At 45.4% G+C, this 18187-nt stretch overlaps 1 protein-coding gene across 1 annotated transcript; it reads left to right on the top strand.

Moving 5' to 3' along the window:
- The first annotated feature begins 2486 nt into the window (after positions 1 to 2486).
- On the top strand, positions 2487 to 4385 carry snx10a (sorting nexin 10a). Its single transcript, XM_071919289.2, has 6 exons — positions 2487 to 2519; positions 2722 to 2808; positions 3103 to 3203; positions 3531 to 3629; positions 3942 to 4148; positions 4241 to 4385. The coding sequence occupies exons 1-6, from the start codon at positions 2487 to 2489 to the stop codon at positions 4383 to 4385; spliced, it is 672 nt and encodes a 223-aa protein (XP_071775390.1).
- The last annotated feature ends 13802 nt before the right edge of the window (positions 4386 to 18187 follow it).

Raw genomic sequence — 18187 nt, 5'->3', positions numbered from 1 at the left:
GTACCAGCTAAAGTTAGTAGCCATCCCTCAATCCGGTTGTTTAGCCTTCTGGCTCGCTCGCTAGTCGTGATTTGTGATAGCATAGCATCCTATTTAATATTGGTAAAGGAGAGCTGTGTGAATCTTATGGCAGTGAGGTGATAGTTTTTACCACCACTATCACAGGTTATAGTTAGCAAAACACTGAATTCCATTTGACATCTCCAGGTCAAGATGCAGAGGAAAATCTCGTCATTCTTTAAAAAAACGACAGAAAGCCCCAGCCCTGCCCTCAGTCAGGAGGTTGATAGTATATATTTATATATATAGAGAGAGAGAGGGAGAGAGAGATAGTCTTTTTATGTGAATTTATGCCCCTTAAAATTTTTGGGTGAAGCAGACAAGATTTAGCTCTTTTTCAAGAAAAGTGGCAGCAGTGTAGAAAATTGCATCATTATTATTTTTTTTTTTTCTGGGGAAGGACCCCCATGCCCCCCGCTCTAATTATAGAGCGGGGGGATTGTAGTGGGTGAACCCACCTAAAATCCGTTTAGCCTCATTTTTATTTGATTAAATAGAGCTTACCCAGCCTTTTAGGCGGAAATATTGTAAATGTCTGGTGTAAATTCGTAGCACACATCACACAGTAAGTAGGCTCGTATCAAACTGATGCATGTTATATGAGGATCTCTGAAAGGAAGATAACATTAATTCATGTTTTTCTGAGAGTAGCCTATAATTGATTTTTCTTCATATTGGTAGTTGTATTGCCTTATGATGATCAACGACTGGAGGTCATAGTTCACCCACCCTGATATTTTCCACTACATCACCGCTGCCATTAGCTCGCCTCTTCCCACCAGGTGATACTACTTAGTCCAATCCCACCCATCCAATTAGGGACAGGTGCGTGAGGGCGAACTGAGAAAAGAGCTAACCGTTTCCTAGCGAGGGATAACCAAACGGGGAACTGTGTCTTTCTGTGTATCTCAGTAAAACGGCTTGAGTGTTTTTTTTTTAAAGACTTTTTATTGTGTGGGGTGTGTTTATGTTTTAACGGGCTGGCCTGTCCACGGCAGAAAACCAGCGTGAACGAGCATTGTGAAAGAGGTCACATTCAGTTGGAAGCTGTTCAATCCAGGCAGGACTGAGCCTCGAGCCGGACGCGCGGCAAGATCTGCTCCTAGTTATTCACAACCACAGGGTCACCGGTCGGGAAGTGAAGGGAAAGGTAGGCTGCCTGTTGCATTACAGCTGCTTTACTACTCTGTTTTAAAAAGTTTCTTATTAGTGTGTGCCAGTGTTGGTTTTGCTTTCTCAAAGACTTTCTAAGTTGCATATGTATAACTAGGGTCATAACATTTGTTAGATAAGGTGTGGCTGTTCTGTATCAAGACCCCGCTTATATTGCAGATTAAATGATTTCTATGGAGCCATATTAAACCAGTTTCTTGGCACCAAACCTAAGTGTGGTGACGTCATTATACCCGTAATCGTTCATTCTTCGGCTGACAAATTATGCAGTCCAAGAATGCCCATACTTGTGTCCTTGTGGATAAAGTTATTCTCAAGTTGTTTTGGGGAGAACGATATTCTCATGAATGTAAGCACAGAGAACCTTCTTTCAGGACATATGAACTCTGTTTGTGCTCTGATTAGCGTTTTGCCAGAACTCCATGTTTGCAAATAACATGTGGCTCAGTAAAATGTCAAGAGGCAGATGATCTTCTGGAGGGTTGCTCAAGCCCTGAGGCACATTTTAGTTGTTGAAAGCTGCATTTCATGGAGGATCTGATTGGTTTAATCATTACTTTGATACATCATTACAGTAATCATCATTCACTGAATTATTGGGCTTAGACCCTGTTGACCTACATTCTTGCCTATAGCGTTCAACAAGAGGCTTTCTTGCTGTTTGCAGGCTAGTCTTGGTGTTTGAGTAGCTACATTAGCTAAGATTTTCCTTTCGCATGCCAAATCCACTACCTTTGCCCTTTTGTTCCCTCTTTTTTTGCTACATCAGCCCCAATTTTTTGCACTATTGAGTCTTTATGAAAGTATTGTAACACGTTGCTGCCCCTGCTCTACAAGCAATGGCATCGTGCATCAAACGATGGACTTTGGCTGCCTAACTAGTCTTTGCAGAGTGTTTCTTCTTGGAATCTTTGGGCTGACGTGACATTATTGGATGTGACTGAATGATTGTTTTAAAATGCTCAGTTGACCTGCAGTCATCACATGATGATGGGGGGGGGGGGGCTACCAGTGTCTTCCCTGCAGATGTATTGCACGTTCAAAGTTATGCATTGTTAAGCAAGTGAGAAATTGACTTTTTCCTTTTTTTTTCTTTTTTTTTAAATGCTAAAAGAATAGATTTTAAAGTTGGGATAGATGTCACTAAGTACTGCCATGTTACTGAATGTAACTGTTTTTTAAATTGGTCGTTTTAATTTTGTTTGTTTTTTCTCTCCACCCGTCCCCAGTGTGTTTTCAGGTCTGTGCCCACCATGGACAGTATCTTAGACAGTCTCATGAAAACGGTGAGTGGCCGAGCATGCTCCTTCACACCACAGTTCTCCCTGAGGTTTCTCATGTTAGAATGTGCCACGGTGGAGGTCCAGTGGAAAATGGGTTTTGCTGAGACAGATCCTGTTGTATGCCCTATTGTTCTCAATCAAAATGCATGCATGCTCTTTTACACTTCCCTGAAAGTAACTCATCCCCTGTTTTTGGCTATTGTAGGAGTTCATCAGCATTTGTGTTCGGGATCCAAGGCTCCATAAAGATGACTTCTGGCACACGCACATCGACTATGAGATCTGTTTACATGTGAGTGCAACTTCTTGTTAAGCCTCAGAAGCTCTTATTCAGATGCACATTTTGTCTTGAGGCTAAGGTGATAACCAAGAATGAAGAGTCACCACCTACTTATGAGACTTTGTTTGCTATGATTTGTCAGCTTATTATATTATTTAATGTGGTGGAGAACATTTTGCCTGTTGGTGCAACTTGACAATTGAATTTATTTTTTGTATAAGAAGCATGAAAAATCCATTTGTGTAGGACAGGTAGGCCTATATGGCTTGGCTGTATTAACTGTCTCCTTGTTCCTTTTTTTTGTAGACTAATAGCATGTGTTTTAGGAAGAAGAGTTCCTGTGTGCGGCGGCGGTATAGTGAGTTTGTTTGGCTGCGCCACTGTCTGCAACAGAACGCTCTGATCATGTACGTTAACCAACCCATGGCTTAAACATTAGGAAAAATCCTTTAGGAAAAATATAATGCCACCCTTTCCTTCCTTGAGAGGAGTTAATACCCCAGACCATTCATCTCATTACCTCATCTGTTGAGAGATGTGATTGCTATTTTCCTATTTAACATAAGAAATTGTATTTGAGCTCAAGCTATTAACTCTTAACAAGGCAAGGCAAAATATCACCCTTTTGAAATGTGGAGTCAATCCACATTTCAAAAGGGTGATATTTTCCTTAAAATTGAACATAGGGTGAGTTTTCTTTCAGTTGATTTTGAGTTTTGTCATCCTCTATCCAGAGAGTTGCCCAAGCTGCCCCCCTGGAACCCGTTCTTCAGTCTGAACAACATGGAGCAGGTCAACCAGAGGATGAAGGGCCTGCAGGAGTTTTTAGAAATGTAAGTTTCTGTGCAGCAATGGTAGCTGGCTAAAGCAATTGCAGTTATTTAGATTCTAGCATTGCCATCTAGTGGTGCCCTGCGAAAGCATGGAGCTCTTACTCTCCCCTTCTTCACACCCCCAAAAACCTGAATATGAATTAATATCTGGTGGAAGCAAGTATACTGCTGGTGACTTGAAAGTAGACTTGAACATCTTTCTATTCCCTTGACTCTTGAACTTCATCTTCACCTGTCTAAGTTAATTGATTGGGATCCCCTCTTGGTTTAATACCTTTCTTGCTGTTGGTAATCATTCTTTTTCCTCTGTAGAGTTCTCCAGACGCCCTTGTTGCTGTCGGACAGCCGGCTCCACCTGTTTCTCCAGTCAGAGCTCAGCATGACGAAGATGGAGAAGTGTGCTCTGGGCCAGACCAGGTACACTGTGGCCCATGCCATCCAGCGTGCCAGTAGCAGCTACATCAATAGGTTCCCTCTAGAGGACACCGACAAGGCCTCCTGCGACTCCGACTGTGAAAGGTAGTAGCTAGGACGGTTTGCATTTCAAGAACACTTGAGTTATGAGTTGTCAATCTCGAATTCACCCCCCCCCCCTTTCCCTCCCTCAGCAGCTCTTCATCATCAGGCTTGGGGCTAAATGTGGACACCCCTATGCGAGGTAGCCCCCTCCCCTTCTTTGAGTCCTCCAGCAGAGACCCAGATCTGTTCAGCAGTCTTTCAGAATCGCCCTCTGAACAGCAGCATATTGAGCCCTGACGCACATCTTAGGCAGTTTTACTTAGCCACCTTCCCCTCTGTTTAGCTACGGGTCGTCGGTGTGTCGACCCGTTTGTGCACATTGATACTCAGTGGAGCTCTTGCCTTTCCTAGTTAACTGATTGAGAGCAAAAAGCTTTTTTTCTTTTACTTCTGTTAGCTTCTTGATATCCCCTCTGATCTTTAAAAAAAAAAAAAAAATGGCTAGGTATTTCTTAATGTATTTGTTAAATTGATTGTTACAGTATGCACTGAGGGTTGCATCCCAGTTTCTTTGTCCAACTGAATCTCATTTAAGTTTGTCTTAAAGCAATACCTCAGTCCTTTAACTTGGTGCGAACTTGTAAAATATTGTTTCCCTTTTTTTAAAAAACAAACCTGGATAGCAAACCTGCATCTGTAATGGGAAAGATTCTTAATGTTTTTGTATGTATATTTTTATCTGTGCTATAAAACTGTACTAAGGTTAGCAAAGGAGTTGCTTTGAATTGTAGACAGGCTTTTTAGAATATATTTGAAAAATACTTTTATGATTTAATTGTCAATGGATGAATAAATTGTCTTTTTTGGAAAAACAACAACTCTTGCTTATTTGGATTGAAGTTGACAGTTTCTTCCTCTGCAATATTAATTTGACACAATATTTACAACCAAATTTACTTCAAACCATATATTCTGACTAGATTTGATTTGTGAAATTCCCTCTTGAAGTCGAATGCTATGCACTGTTGCAAGAGCCCAGTAGAGGGAGTGTAGACATCATGGGACACGAGAGTTCAGTAAATCATAGGATGGAGGTTCACAATGCTGCAGATAAGAAACGGGAGTAAACTATTTCTTCATGGGGAGTCTGAACAACAACAAATTCCTATCAGTGGCAATTAATCACCCTATGCATTAGACCCTCTAAGGATATATTGTGTAAAATCTGCCTGGGGCCTCTTGGGATGGGGAACGTGTGTGTGTTTCATATAAAAACAAAATTTCACAGTTTTGTGCTACATGGAGGCTACAGTAATTTACTGAAAATCTCTCAGCTTCCCAAGTTTATGCCCTTCACAGGTCTTTACAAGCTGGAATTCCTGAAGCTCCTTTAGGTGGTTTAAATGTACCACTGAACATGTACTGCACTCCCAGCTCTGGACTCTTGTAATGACACTGTCAACATGCCAATCATCTCTCTAGAGCTACGCCAGGAGTACAGGGTGTCACCTCAAAGAAAGACAGACCTGTTATCCAATTATACCAATACAAGTTATATTTTAAGCATCTTTGGTTTTCTGATCTAGAAGAGATCCAGTGCTGGTCCCATTCAGCCCCTTGTCACAGCTTTCCCAGGTGAGATGGCCTAATTAAAGGAAGACACCAAATTAATTTAACTATTACGGACTACTCAAGGGAATCACCTGCGAGAAACAAGACAGCCTCAAACCCTCTGTGTGTGTTTTTTTTTTTTTTTTGTGGGGGGTTTGGGGCGGTGCAGGGGTGCTGGACAGCCCTGTAAATTGAAAGCTGGTGAAAGGAGTGAAGGCTCATTAAAGGAGACAGCAGCTGCCCCCCCCCCACCCACCCCATCCGACTGACGTGGGCCAGCCCAACAGTAAACCTGGCCTGTCCCACGTCTGTGTCCTCTCCTTCCCTTCCCCTGGATGGTGCTGTCTCCCTGTGCGCCCAGGCCGTAATGAAGCTGTCACCGGCTTCACACACTGGCCGCGGAGCTGTATTCATATGGCCAACACAGAAACGAGACGCATACATACACATACACATACCGACATGTCTGAAAACACATTGACAGGCATGAACACGCACACACACCAACAATCTGTGGTGGGAGAGCTGTGGATGAATGAACATTCTCTCTTTCATCATCTCCTGTCATTCTCTGAGTCCCTCTGGTTTGTGGTTGGAGCTCTCCATCTCTGTGTTTGCTGTTAAGGTTGACCTTATCAACGTACCCCATGACAGCATACAGCGCGACATACACACACACACACACACACAATAACCACAGTCAGGAGCATTGGATCACACACCATCTGCACTGTTCCATTAAATCTGTAGCAGGCACATCAGCAGCAGAGGCACACACACACACACACTGTTTGGCTCCTCCAGGGCCAGTCAATTTTCTGACAAAATGAAATGCAACTGGAAGCGGTGGTATCTTGTATTTATGTGTGTGTGTGTACGCCCACACATCCGCATCTGCCTTTTTGTAGGCGAGAGTATCTAGCATTTGGATATTGAGTATTCACGGTACATGTCTATTTCAGCTCGGTAATTTATAACTCAATTTCGAGTGTGCATTGATGCGCTCCATACCTCCAAAACACCAAACAAAGCCCAAACCCAATTGTATTTCAAAGCAATTAGGGTGTCCACTGAGTTGTGAACGAACCACGTTGCGGCGGCTCTGGGCCCGTGTGATATTTTTAATTGTTAATTTTCTGTCACATTAGTCAACTTCGGCGCCTCTGGACAGGTGACCGAGCTCCTATAGGCAACAGATAAAACGACACCATTCATATTTTCAATTTTCGATGCAACGTAGTGGATGGTATTTTATGTTTAGGGGCAAGGGGTTCCTCCGCTGGCGATGAGTTAAATGATGAGAAGGTATATCATATTTACAGCTGTTTTATGGTAGGAATCTCTCTAATGCTTTTCAATATATGAAGTATCGTATGTAGTGGCCGTCAATATTAGTATTAGTTTTATGAGTCTAAATTATTAGCTCATTTAGACTCTCACCTGAAGCCACCAGAGGGAATGGCTTCACCTCCTTGACCCTACAAAAGCCAACAATGGCAAAATCCATATGAGCAATTAGCCCGCGTAACTCTCACCCTGCCCCTGCGCTTCCTTCACACCCTCAGCGTCTTTCCATCACTCCTCCTCTTCTCTCACTCTTCCGTACTCCTCTGTTTCCCTCCCTCTCTCTTAATCCTCATCCGCTCTCTCTGTAGGGTGCTAAGTTAATTAGCTGTTCTCTTTTGTAGTCGGGTGTTTTTTTTTCGCTGCTGACGCTGCAGGTTGGGCCTCAGCGCGGCTCGGCTGTTTAACCGTTGAGCAAGGGAAGGCCTGGGTCTCGACCTCTCAGCCGCCTTCCCTTCCCTTCCTCTCTCCTTCTCTCTCTCTCTCTCTCTCTCTCTCTCTCTCTCTCTCTCCCTCTCTTTCTTTCTCTCTCTGTCGCTGGCTGAGGGGTCAGAGGTGACGGCTTGCATTGTATTTGTGATTATTACCTCTAAAGTGCTATTGCATAGAGGATCATTAAAAGTCAATGCGTCTCCCTCTCTGTCTACCCCCCTCACCCCCACCCCAAAACACACACACACACACACACACTAATTTCGCACGCACTCCGCACATCGCCACACTCTTACAGCCGTTTAACAGTAAAATACGACCCGTGCGCAGATAAATGTCACAGGCCCATCTATCTGCGAGTGTTAAAGTCGGCTAATGGAGATGACATATTAGAGGCACAAATGACTGCCATAAAAACTCCCACCATGCCTTGCAGCGCCGCCCGGCCACTGTGACTGCGATGGGATACGGCGTTGGCTCTGCAACTAACTATCCGCAGGGAGATGGAGAGGAATGGAGAGTGATGTCATATATATCTGGAGATTGTTTTTTTATTAAATAAATGAAGCGGGTTCGGTCTTCTGTAGCAGTGAGCGAGTGAACGAAGAGGATGAGGTACTGTAGGTGTGGCTTATTTACTGTGGGTCTCATGGAATATGGATACTGGGAACACACACTACATAACACCTCTGTCATTACTTTCATATCGATCAGAGTAGGGAGTGGTGTAATGCTGATGACCTCTCACCTTTGACCTTTAGTAGAGTGGTCAGGTCAGAGATTATGAGCTGGGTCAGCTAAAAAAAAAAGAGAGAAAGTGGATATTGGTGTGTGTGTGTTTGTGTGTGTGTGTGTGTGTGTGTGTGTGTGTGTGTCAATAGCACACGCCACCCATAGCTCCCTCTCCAATCAATACACTGCTATATTCCTACTTGAGGATCGTCTACAGGTAAATTTTCACCTCCGCTCCTCCCCTTCATCCCTTCTACTTTCTATCTCTTTATTAATTACCCTTCTCTATCCATGCGTGTCTCTCCCTCTCTGAGTGAATGGAGCAGTTGTAATTGCTTCTCTCTGGAGCAGTTAGAAGCAGCACAAAGGAACCGTATAGAAACCACATTTGCATTCAAGATGAGCCGAGATGGAGAGAGGGAGGGAAGGAGAGAGAGAGAGAGAGAGAGAGAGAGAGAGAGAGAAAGAGAGCAATGCCCTCCTGCCCTATGCCGAGCGGCTCCGCTTGCTCTCTCTCTCTCTCTCTCTCCCTCTCTCTCCCTCCCCTCCCCTCCCTCCCTCTCCCATCTATTGTCTCCCTCTCTCCATCCCTCCCTCCACCTTATCTACTCCCACCACCCCCACCTCCTCCCTCTCGCAGCATGGCTCCCCTTGCATTGTCTTTCCAGAGAGTTCCAAGGTCGACGGGAGCTTGCTCATCAGAGCAGGGTATTGTACACTTAGCTCTGGTATGGACTAGCTAATTTGTGTGTGTGGTGTGTGTGTGAGTGAGCGTGTGCACATTCCTGCATGTGTGTGTGTGCGTGTGTGTTCATGCTTGCGCGAATTCCTGCATATATGCGTATGTGTAGAAATATGCGTGCATGTGTGTGGGCATGCATGATTTTGTCCATGTGTACATAGATGCGTGTGCGTGCGTGTGTGTGTGTGTGTGTGTGTGTGTGTGTTGCAGCATTTCTAATGGCTGGTAAAAAGGGGTGAAGGAGGGGAGACTGTAATTAATAACTCAAAAGCTCAGAATTGCAATTTTTTATAACCACCAATATCTCACCACCTCCCAGACCTATGCCATCACTCTCGCTCACTCCCGTGGAATATGCACACTTGCACACACATACCCACACACACACACACACACGCACACATACACTCCTGAGGGTTCTTCTTTTCTAGCTTGATAAGCATTTCTCGTTTGTCTTAGCGTTTTGATCAATACAGTTAAAACGCCAAACCAAGCGTAATTAGGTCTAAGCTGGCTCCCACTGTGACTGAATAGGCTTCACCCAGGGAGGTGCTCACCATTATCATCATCACTTTTTGTATGTGTGTGTGTGTGTGTGTGTGTCATACCACACAGCGTGATCTAATAGAATTGACAAAGTGCACATCAGGACATGGATTAAAGGAGTACTCTGAGCTATAGGTTGATTTTAGCAGGTGATGGAGTTGCCCATTCACCGTACCTTCATTCACCTCCATCTTCATTCCCATAATCATTTAGACAACCTTTACAATACATCTCTGCCAGCAGGTTCATTTCAATATGTTATAGGCCACCTCAATCATTTTTTATTGGTTTATTTACTCAGAACGATACATAAATGGAGACTAGAGAGATCATAAATTGTCCACAATTACCATTACACTGGATGTGAAGCAACTCTCCTTTGTGCCATAATCCTGAGTGAAAATGTAAAATCCTGGTTTATAGTAAAGAAAGGGAGGCTATAGTTATGTCATTGGGGTAAAGGACCTGTCTCCCATCACATCCATGTTTTATTGGATTTGCCCCACATCACCTCACAACACCAATCTAAGAAATAAATACTGGAATAAACCTTATTTGAAGAGCTCCTTATATATCCATTTTGTGGAAAAAAAAAATCTTCATTTGATACCTCTAAAGTGTGGAGGATCCTGTCTGTAAAAGGGTTTAATTTTGTCACCCAATGACTTAAAGGTGTTGTAATGTGTTTTAATTTTGCGCTGTCAATCATTTTTTTTATTTTCAAACGGTGGATGTTTTATGGAACAAAACTCTGGGTGCAACATCTGATCCACATTGCTGTAGCAGTTACGTCACCAATAACCGTGCCGGTTAAAAGGAAGAAAAGGAAGAAATGCACTAGTTCAAGTTCTTTTTGGAAAACATCAAAGCTGCTTTTTCATCCTAGTTCTTCTCTTCTGAATCGATTGTAATAGAGTGGCAGCAGGTTGTAGATGACAATCCTATTGTCAGTTATCTTCCCGCTCTTTGAGGAGAAAAAAAAAAAAGAGAGGCCGTTTCTCTCCAGGGTCGCTGCAAATGCTGAGAAAAATGTGAACGGGGGGGCAGACGACAGAGACAAGGTTACGTCAACACAGACTGAGTTTTAGTTGAACTGTCTCTTTAAAGACAGAGCATGGGGAGAAGATGTCTCAATTCTGATCACGGACAACAAAGAGCTTAATATGATGTGTGGCTGTGTGTGCATGTGTGTGTGTGTCTATGTGGGGGCTGCACAGGTGTCTCTGTATGTGTGTGTGTGTGAGAGAGAGAGAGACCCAAACTGGTGTTGTTTGGGTGGATAATTTCAGTAGAGAGTAGAGGCGTGCGTTTGTGTGTGTGTGTGTGTGTGTGTGTGTGTGTGTGTGTGTGTGTGTGTGTGTCGGGGAGGACGCGGGGCGGGAGGAGGATTTAGACCCATCATAAAGGAATTCTCCCCCCCAGCCCGTAGCTCATCCCGACACTTTTATGCCTTTTTATTTTCAGGCCCATTGCAGCCAAGCCCAGAGATGTGATTTATACTGCCTGGCAGCATGGGCACTGCAGCAAGAAAGACAGATGGAAGGAGGGAGAGAGGGAGAGGAGGAGGAGGAGGAGGGGGGGAGGAGGAAGGAGAAGAGGGGTTAGCGGGAGTTGCCGAAGGAGAGAGGGGAAGTGGGGGAGCGGGGGGGTAATAAAAAAGGAGAAGAGGAGGAGGAAGAGGGTGGGGTCAGAAGAAAGAGAGAGAGAGAGAGAGAGAGAGAGAAAGACAGAGAGAAAGAGAGAGAGAGGTGGTTGAGAAAGGCAAAAGGAGAGATGGAGGAAACAGAAAATCTCCTCGCTTTTGTGGCGACGCACTCTCCTCTCATCTCCCTCTCTTCCTTGTTTCCTCTCTACCACGTCTTCACCTCTACATCTCTCTCTCTCTCTCTCTCTCTCTCTCTCTCTCTCTCTAATGAGTTATTGGCCCTGTCTGACTCAGGAAGAGAAGCCCCATCTCTCCACCACACTGGCGCCCTGACAGCCTAAATCACTACCCCCTCCCCCCCCCCCACCCCCCTCCATCCCCCCATCCCTCTATTCCTCCTCCACCGCCCCCCCCACCCCACCCCACCTCCCCCCAGGCGACCGGGACACTCCTTCCCTCCTCCTTCCCTCCTCCTTCCCTCCTCCTCCTGCTTGCCTCTCGCCTGCCTGAGGTGTGTGAAATATTCATGGCGCTCCATTGATTGGGGTGGGAGGCATTAGGAAGTGGGGGGGGGGCGGCATTTGCAGGGCTCAGGTCTCAGCTATGGAGAAGACAAGGAGGCCTCTACGCACCGAGAGACAGCTCACTTACAGCATGCGTGTGTGTGTGTGTGTGTGTGTGTGTGTGAAGGAGACGTGAAGACGGAGGTGGTGGACAGAGGTGGCGGAGGTTGTGAAGTGGGAGGCAGGTGAAAGCCAGGAAGGAGGAGGATGAGGAGGAGGGGGGCAGGGTGTGTGTGTGTGTCTTCATGCTGCATGCAGGTACATGCTTTGGGTGTGTGCATGTGTGTGTGTGTGTGTGTGTGTCTGACACCTGCCTGCCAGTGTGGCGGTTGTGCTGCTGTCTCTGCGCTGTAACATCTCTCTCTGTCACCCAGCCGCCTGAGAGGAGATGAGCTGCCATGCCTACTGTCATTCATCCATCACACCGAGACAGCGTACACACTCGTGCACACACTCGCACGCGCACACACACACACATGCACGCACACACGCACACGCACACACACACACACACCTACACACACACACACACACACACACACACACACGCATATTCTCTACAGAGATACAAAACTAAACGCTTTTTCTGCCTTCATCTTAATTTCCACTTAGATAAAATGCCTTTTCTGGCTCTGACTCTCTACTTCTCTCTCTTTTTCTCTCTCTCTCTCTCTGCCTTTCTTCCAAATCTCAACCATAACTGTCACAAAAGCATTTTAGAGAAGGAATTACCTCCCAAATTCAACTCTAGATGAGACCAGGGACTGCTGAAACGTCTTTGGTTTATTACCCCATTAATCTGCGGTTATTTCGCCCAGAGCCTTCAAAAATTTGATACTGAGTACTGATATCTGTCTGATTCAAAGCATCCTCTGTAATCTCAAAAGAGAAATGCACTGGCATCAGAAACAGAGGCACATTGCTATAATCTTCTCCACAACCAGGGTCAGTTGTAACATTAGTTGGGGTTAATTGTAACAATCATAAAAAGTGCTCAATTCCTAATTATATTCTAATTACTTTTGTCATTAATTTTAATGGGGTCATTTATAACATCTCAACAACAGAACCATGCATGCTGTATGCCTCTGTGTGTTTTGTGAATGCAAATATGCATGCGTGTATATGTCTGCAGAGCTAAAATAGAAACAGCATGGCACCAATCAGCACAAATCAGAATCGAACTCTCCGAATGACTGGTGTTTATCCCAAAATGTGATGAAGGGCACACGTTACTTTATTTATAATGTAAATGGGCATTTGAAACACACATGACAGCAGGAAACAACTCTCCCTTTCATTAGACACGACTTCTTGAAAAATAATTAGATTAGATTTCCAGTGCGATTAGAACAACTGGAATGCTGTTTTCCCACTTACCTCTGCGTTTCACAAACAAGAAAACGTAGGAGATGTAGCTGACAGCATAACAGAAAGCCGCGCATGTCTCCAGCAATCACCGGTGTCTCCAAAATGTGATTCGGAAAATGCAGGTGACATATGAAGAGTTTCATTCCAAAATGACGTCTGCCATTTGGAAAAATTGACACCTACTCTGACAAAATGATTGCTGGCATGAAAGTAAAGCACATTATGGGTTGCTATTAAAGTTAGCAGTCATCTTGAGGCATTTGCTTACAAAATAATTATGTTGCTGAGGATGGAATCAGCTGTGGCTTTGAAAAATTGACTTGGATTTAGATTTCATGTAGCAAAGACTTTTCTGAAATGCAAACACACTGTAGGGTTTTGGAATGAAACCTTTCATATCATATTTTGTAGCTGATATAAGTTTGATGGTTCTGGCTGAAGTTTAGACCACAGTAAATAAACCTACATTACTAAACTAAAAAACTCGGTGTGTGTGTGTGTGGGTGTGTGTGTGTGTGTGCACGTGTGTGTGTGAGCTATACTTGCTCAAACAGCCATGAAACACCTTGGCTCATGTCTAAAATGTGGAAAAGTATAGGTACTGCTGCATGATTCTGGCGCATTCAGCCTTGCAGAATCTCTGGAGGTTTTAAAGTTAACCCCATGTTACATCTGTCTTCCCTGCCGCTCAGAACCCATGCAGCCACACTCACAGCAGCGATCAGGGACGATCAGCGCTGACAAATATTTGCACTTCTTTCCCTCCACCCCTCTGGCGTCAGCAACAGGCGGAGCACTCCTGATCCCAGGAAGGTCAGAAAGGTCTCCTGATGCCATGGGCCCAACACATTAGAGGTGAAGACGGTGCAGGTGATGTCGAGAACCATGGCAAAGGAGGAGATACTGATGATGACTAAGGCGATGACGATGTTTATGACGGCGACGATACTGATAGAAGCGCTTTTCATGACATCATCAGTGGCGGAGCGCTGCGTACCAATGTAACTGCTTTTTAACGACCGCGGCTTTTCCACTCAGTATTCTTTGCCAACAGTTTGAGCAACTCTTTTATAGCTGTTTGTTGTGTTTTTATTTACAGCGGACCAGCCCGTGAGCTGGGTTTTATTTAACCATAACAGTCAGTCGGCGCTGGTGTGTTTTAGCCCGGCAGAATTTATGAGCGTTCTAATTGCTCGTTGCTCCCGTCTCGTCTCGCGGCGCGTATCTTCCGAACGAACGAACATGTGCTGTGCTGTTTCTCCTACCGCTCGTCGTAGGGCTAACAGCCTCGCTGGCACGATGAATTTGATAAATCCCCTTATCGCCCCGGGAGACAATTAAAGCGCATGTGACAGGGGTCCCTATCTCCGCTCTCCTCCTGTAGCGCTTCATTTAGAAGCCATTTGTCTCCGCTATGGATTTCCTATTTTTAATGGCGCGCGTATGCAGGGGTCGGGGCCGTGCTGAATAATAGATGCCTTTCGCTCCCTCTCTTTCCCTTTCATTCGCTCTCTCCCTCATTTCCTCGCCGCGGGCCCCTTGGGGGGTGTCGGTGTCACTCTTGAAAACCAAGGTGCAAAGCTCCTGGTGCTCTCCAGATTCTGGCAGGAGGCTATTCACTGCGGTGGAAGGGCCCTCGGTGAAAGCCGGCGGCAGACAGTTAGCTGATATCAACGGGCACAACGTTAACCCTCCGCCAGCCCCCCCCTCCCCCCAACTCTCCCAGTAAAGGACGTTTATCACAGAAAGCGGGGCCGGTGCGCAGCGAGGTGATATATCGCCCCGGCCGAGCGCGAATGAATAGACTAGTAATTATCCCGTTAAAAGGGTGGCCAGACAAAGAGAGAGCCTCACTATAATTTAAATTGTTTTGTTTCCCCCACAGTCGAAGCCCGGCCCGCTGATTGACACCGCGGAATGGGAAAAGTGAGGCTATTTATAGCTTGAGACGTTCAGCTAATTGTAGAATTTAATAAGGTTTCTGGAAGAGTGGATTCTGTAAAAGCCAAAGGCCCGCACCTCCTCTCCGCTCCACTCTTATATCTCTGTCTCATTCTTCTTTGCCTCTGCGGTTTGCTGGCTTCCATATTTCTCTCAGCATCTTTGACTATATCCTATCCTCCCATCGAGCCATCTTCCATCCCCCCCGCCCCCCCTCCCACCTTATCTCTTTGTGTATCCTGACCTCTCCCCCACTCCTCACCTCCCAACAACCCCTCACCCCCTCGCTTATTTTTCTCCCCCTCCCTCCTCCTGTTATCTTCTATCACACGAAATCTATCTTAGGCTTATGCTCCACGCACTTTGCTTGTGCGAGTCTGATTGTGTGATTCTCTGTGTGTCGGAGTGGCTTAAGGTGTGCATGCATGTGTGTGTGTGTGTACGAGTGCGAGCAACGGTGTGAAGATGTGTCCGTGTGTGTGTGTGTGTGTGTGTGTGTGTGTGTGTGTGTGTGTGTGTGCGCATGTGGTCTTGTCTGTTCTTCCTGTGTGTGAGACAGGGGTAATTGAGCTCAGAGGGTTTTCTGTCTTTGGTGGCAGAGGGGAAATTGGAATCTTCAGAATCCATTAGAGAGACCCTCTCACAGTGGCTCCTCGTGTGTGTGTGTGTGTAGGTGTGTGTGTGTGTGTGTGTGTGTGTGTGTGTCATCTCTGCATGTTTGTATGGTGACAGAGAGAGAGAGAGAGAGAGAGAGGCATGTGTGTTGCAGTAGGTGAGGGGTAAAATAACTGTAATAATGACGCTAAGCATGAAGTGAATGGAGAGTATGGCGTAAAATGAAAAAAAAATTACCACTAACCCAAAAATGAAACAAAACCTTCCTGCTTCCATCCTCCATCACTCTCACTCTCTCTCTCTCTCTCTGTGGCTGTGTATGTTATATACAGTATATCTTTACACCTGCATTTTGTGTGTGTGTGTGTGTGTGTGTGTGTGTGTGTGTGTGTGTGTGTGTGTGGAGTCCCTGATGTGTGCGTCGGCTCTCTGACACTAACTGACTGAGTACCTTCATAGACTGCAGGGAAACGGGGAGAAAGACGAGAGGGAAGGTGAGGGAGGAACAGCAGGTAGCCAGCAGCAGATGGTCTCCCGCTTCCTCCCTGCGGAGCCATCACTCTCTTTCTCTTTCTCTCTCCATCCTTTGCTCTCCTTTCTGCCTCGTGTTCCTTCCTGCATCGCATGTCGTATTTATCATAAATATCTATCACCTCACCTCAGCGTCCTTGGTCATGTATTTACCTTATTTACTGTCACGCACTTTGCAGCACCTTTTGCAGGCAGGGTTTTGTGGTGTGAAATTGATATTTGTCAGTGATGGGGAAATGTTACTCTCTAAAAGGAATGTGTTAAAATGCAAATGATTATAGCTGTTAGAATGAAATCCAGCCCATCCAAATGAAGAATAAATCTGGGGTGAAACCAACCTGACATGGGACTAGTGTTAAAACTGGTTGATCTAGCAGTGCTTCCTTATATTACCAGGTGATGTTGATATATGAAGCCTTCAGTAAATCTTCTTTAAACAGCTTTGTTTTCTCATCAGTAAATCTGGATAAGCATAATGCTTTATTTCAACTTCATAGCTATACATTTCATTAAATGAATGACCTATCTATTCAAAAAAGAAACTAGGTAATGGATTACATGAGTGGAAAAACACTTGATATGTTAAGTTACCCACTTGCCACATAAAGTGATGTGAGTAGGGCTTTGTTTAAGAGCAAAGTGTGTGTTGTCGAGGGAAACGAATTTGGATCAATACAGTCACACTGTTAGCACTTTAGTCACAGCTTCTTTAACAGGACGTGTGTGTGTGTGTGTGTGTGTGTGTGTGTGTGTGTGTGTGTGCGTCTGTGTGTAGGTGGGTGTTTATGTTGGTACCTGTATTCAAGTAAATGTGAAACTGAATACATATAGTATGGATGCATGCAAACATATGTGTATGAATTTGTGTGCCTGTGCAGGATGCACATTTATGAGTGTGCGTATGTGTGTGTGTGTGTGTGTGTGTGTGTGTGTGTGTGTGTGTGTGTGTAATGATTAGCCTTCTCTTAATGGGAAAATAACGTCAGAGCCACTGGGACGTTTAATCCATCTGAGCTGATTCTGTTTCCATCACAGCTATTGATCAAGTCCACTGACAAATCAACAGGGGGGCTACTTGAGTGTGCGTTTGTGTGTGTGTGTGTGTGTGTGTGTGTGTGTTGTGTGTGCGTGTGTGTGGTGGGGGGGAACACCTTACACAGCATTTTAGTATGTCACAAACCTAACACCTAATGCAACAGTAAACCCCAATAAGGTGTTTTCCTTTCTCATTCCTCTCTCCTCTCCTTCCTTTCAATCTTTCTCTTACTCACTCCTTGCTCGTTGTTGTTTCTCCCTTTAACTAACATTTTGCTTTGCTCTGTATTGTCCCTTTTCGTGTTGTTGGTCTCTGTTTCCCAGCTCACACTCACCCCCCCTATCCCCCCTCCCCCTCCCTCCTACCCCCCCTCTCTCCAGTCTCTAAGTGGTATTGGCTTTAAAGGGGCAGCAAATCAGTTGCTGATTAATACTGAATTTTTGGGCCCATTTGTCTGCACCGTTGCCCCTGTCTGTGACACCCTCCCCCTCCCCCCCTTCTCTCTCTCTCCCTCTCCTCCTTCTCTCCCTTTCCCTCTCCTCCTTCTCTCCCTCTCCCTCTCCTCCCTTTCTCCCTCCCTCGGCGGTGATGAATGACCGGCCGGTTGCCGAGGGATTAGAGTCGTCACGGTTACCTGTGCCTTGACAAAGTGGTTCTGATTGGTGACCAAGGCACTTCAGGGTGGGGTCACATCTCAGAACGGACCAGTGTGTGTGTGTGTGTGTGGCTGTGTGTGTGTGTATGGGTGGGTGCACATGTGTGTGTGTTTATCGAGTCCAGGTGAAGTTGTGTGTGGTCTGTGTGTATGTGGGGTTAGTGTACACAGTTTATTATGTTTGTTGCTGTGGGTTGGGGCATATAGGGCTGTGTTGTGGTTGTGTGCATGTGTGTGTGTGTGTGTGTGTGTGTGTGTGCATGCCTACAGCTGTCTTGCATGTGTATGTTTGAACGGGGCAAGGGTGAGGTCCGACCCTCCCCGACGCTGATTCC

This window comes from Centroberyx gerrardi, chromosome 19, assembly GCF_048128805.1.
Source record: "Centroberyx gerrardi isolate f3 chromosome 19, fCenGer3.hap1.cur.20231027, whole genome shotgun sequence".
Classification (NCBI taxonomy): domain Eukaryota; kingdom Metazoa; phylum Chordata; class Actinopteri; order Beryciformes; family Berycidae; genus Centroberyx; species Centroberyx gerrardi.
The sequence above is the reverse complement of the archived record's forward strand: the minus strand, read 5'-3'. Positions and strand labels throughout refer to the sequence as shown.

Coding starts and splice junctions, on each gene's coding strand:
- snx10a (XM_071919289.2), top strand. CDS start 2,487: ATGGACAGTATCTTAGACAGTCTCATGAAAACG. Junction 2,809..3,102: donor ACTATGAGATCTGTTTACAT/GTGAGTGCAACT, acceptor TTTTTTTTGTAG/ACTAATAGCATGTGTTTTAG. Junction 3,630..3,941: donor CTGCAGGAGTTTTTAGAAAT/GTAAGTTTCTGT, acceptor TTTCCTCTGTAG/AGTTCTCCAGACGCCCTTGT.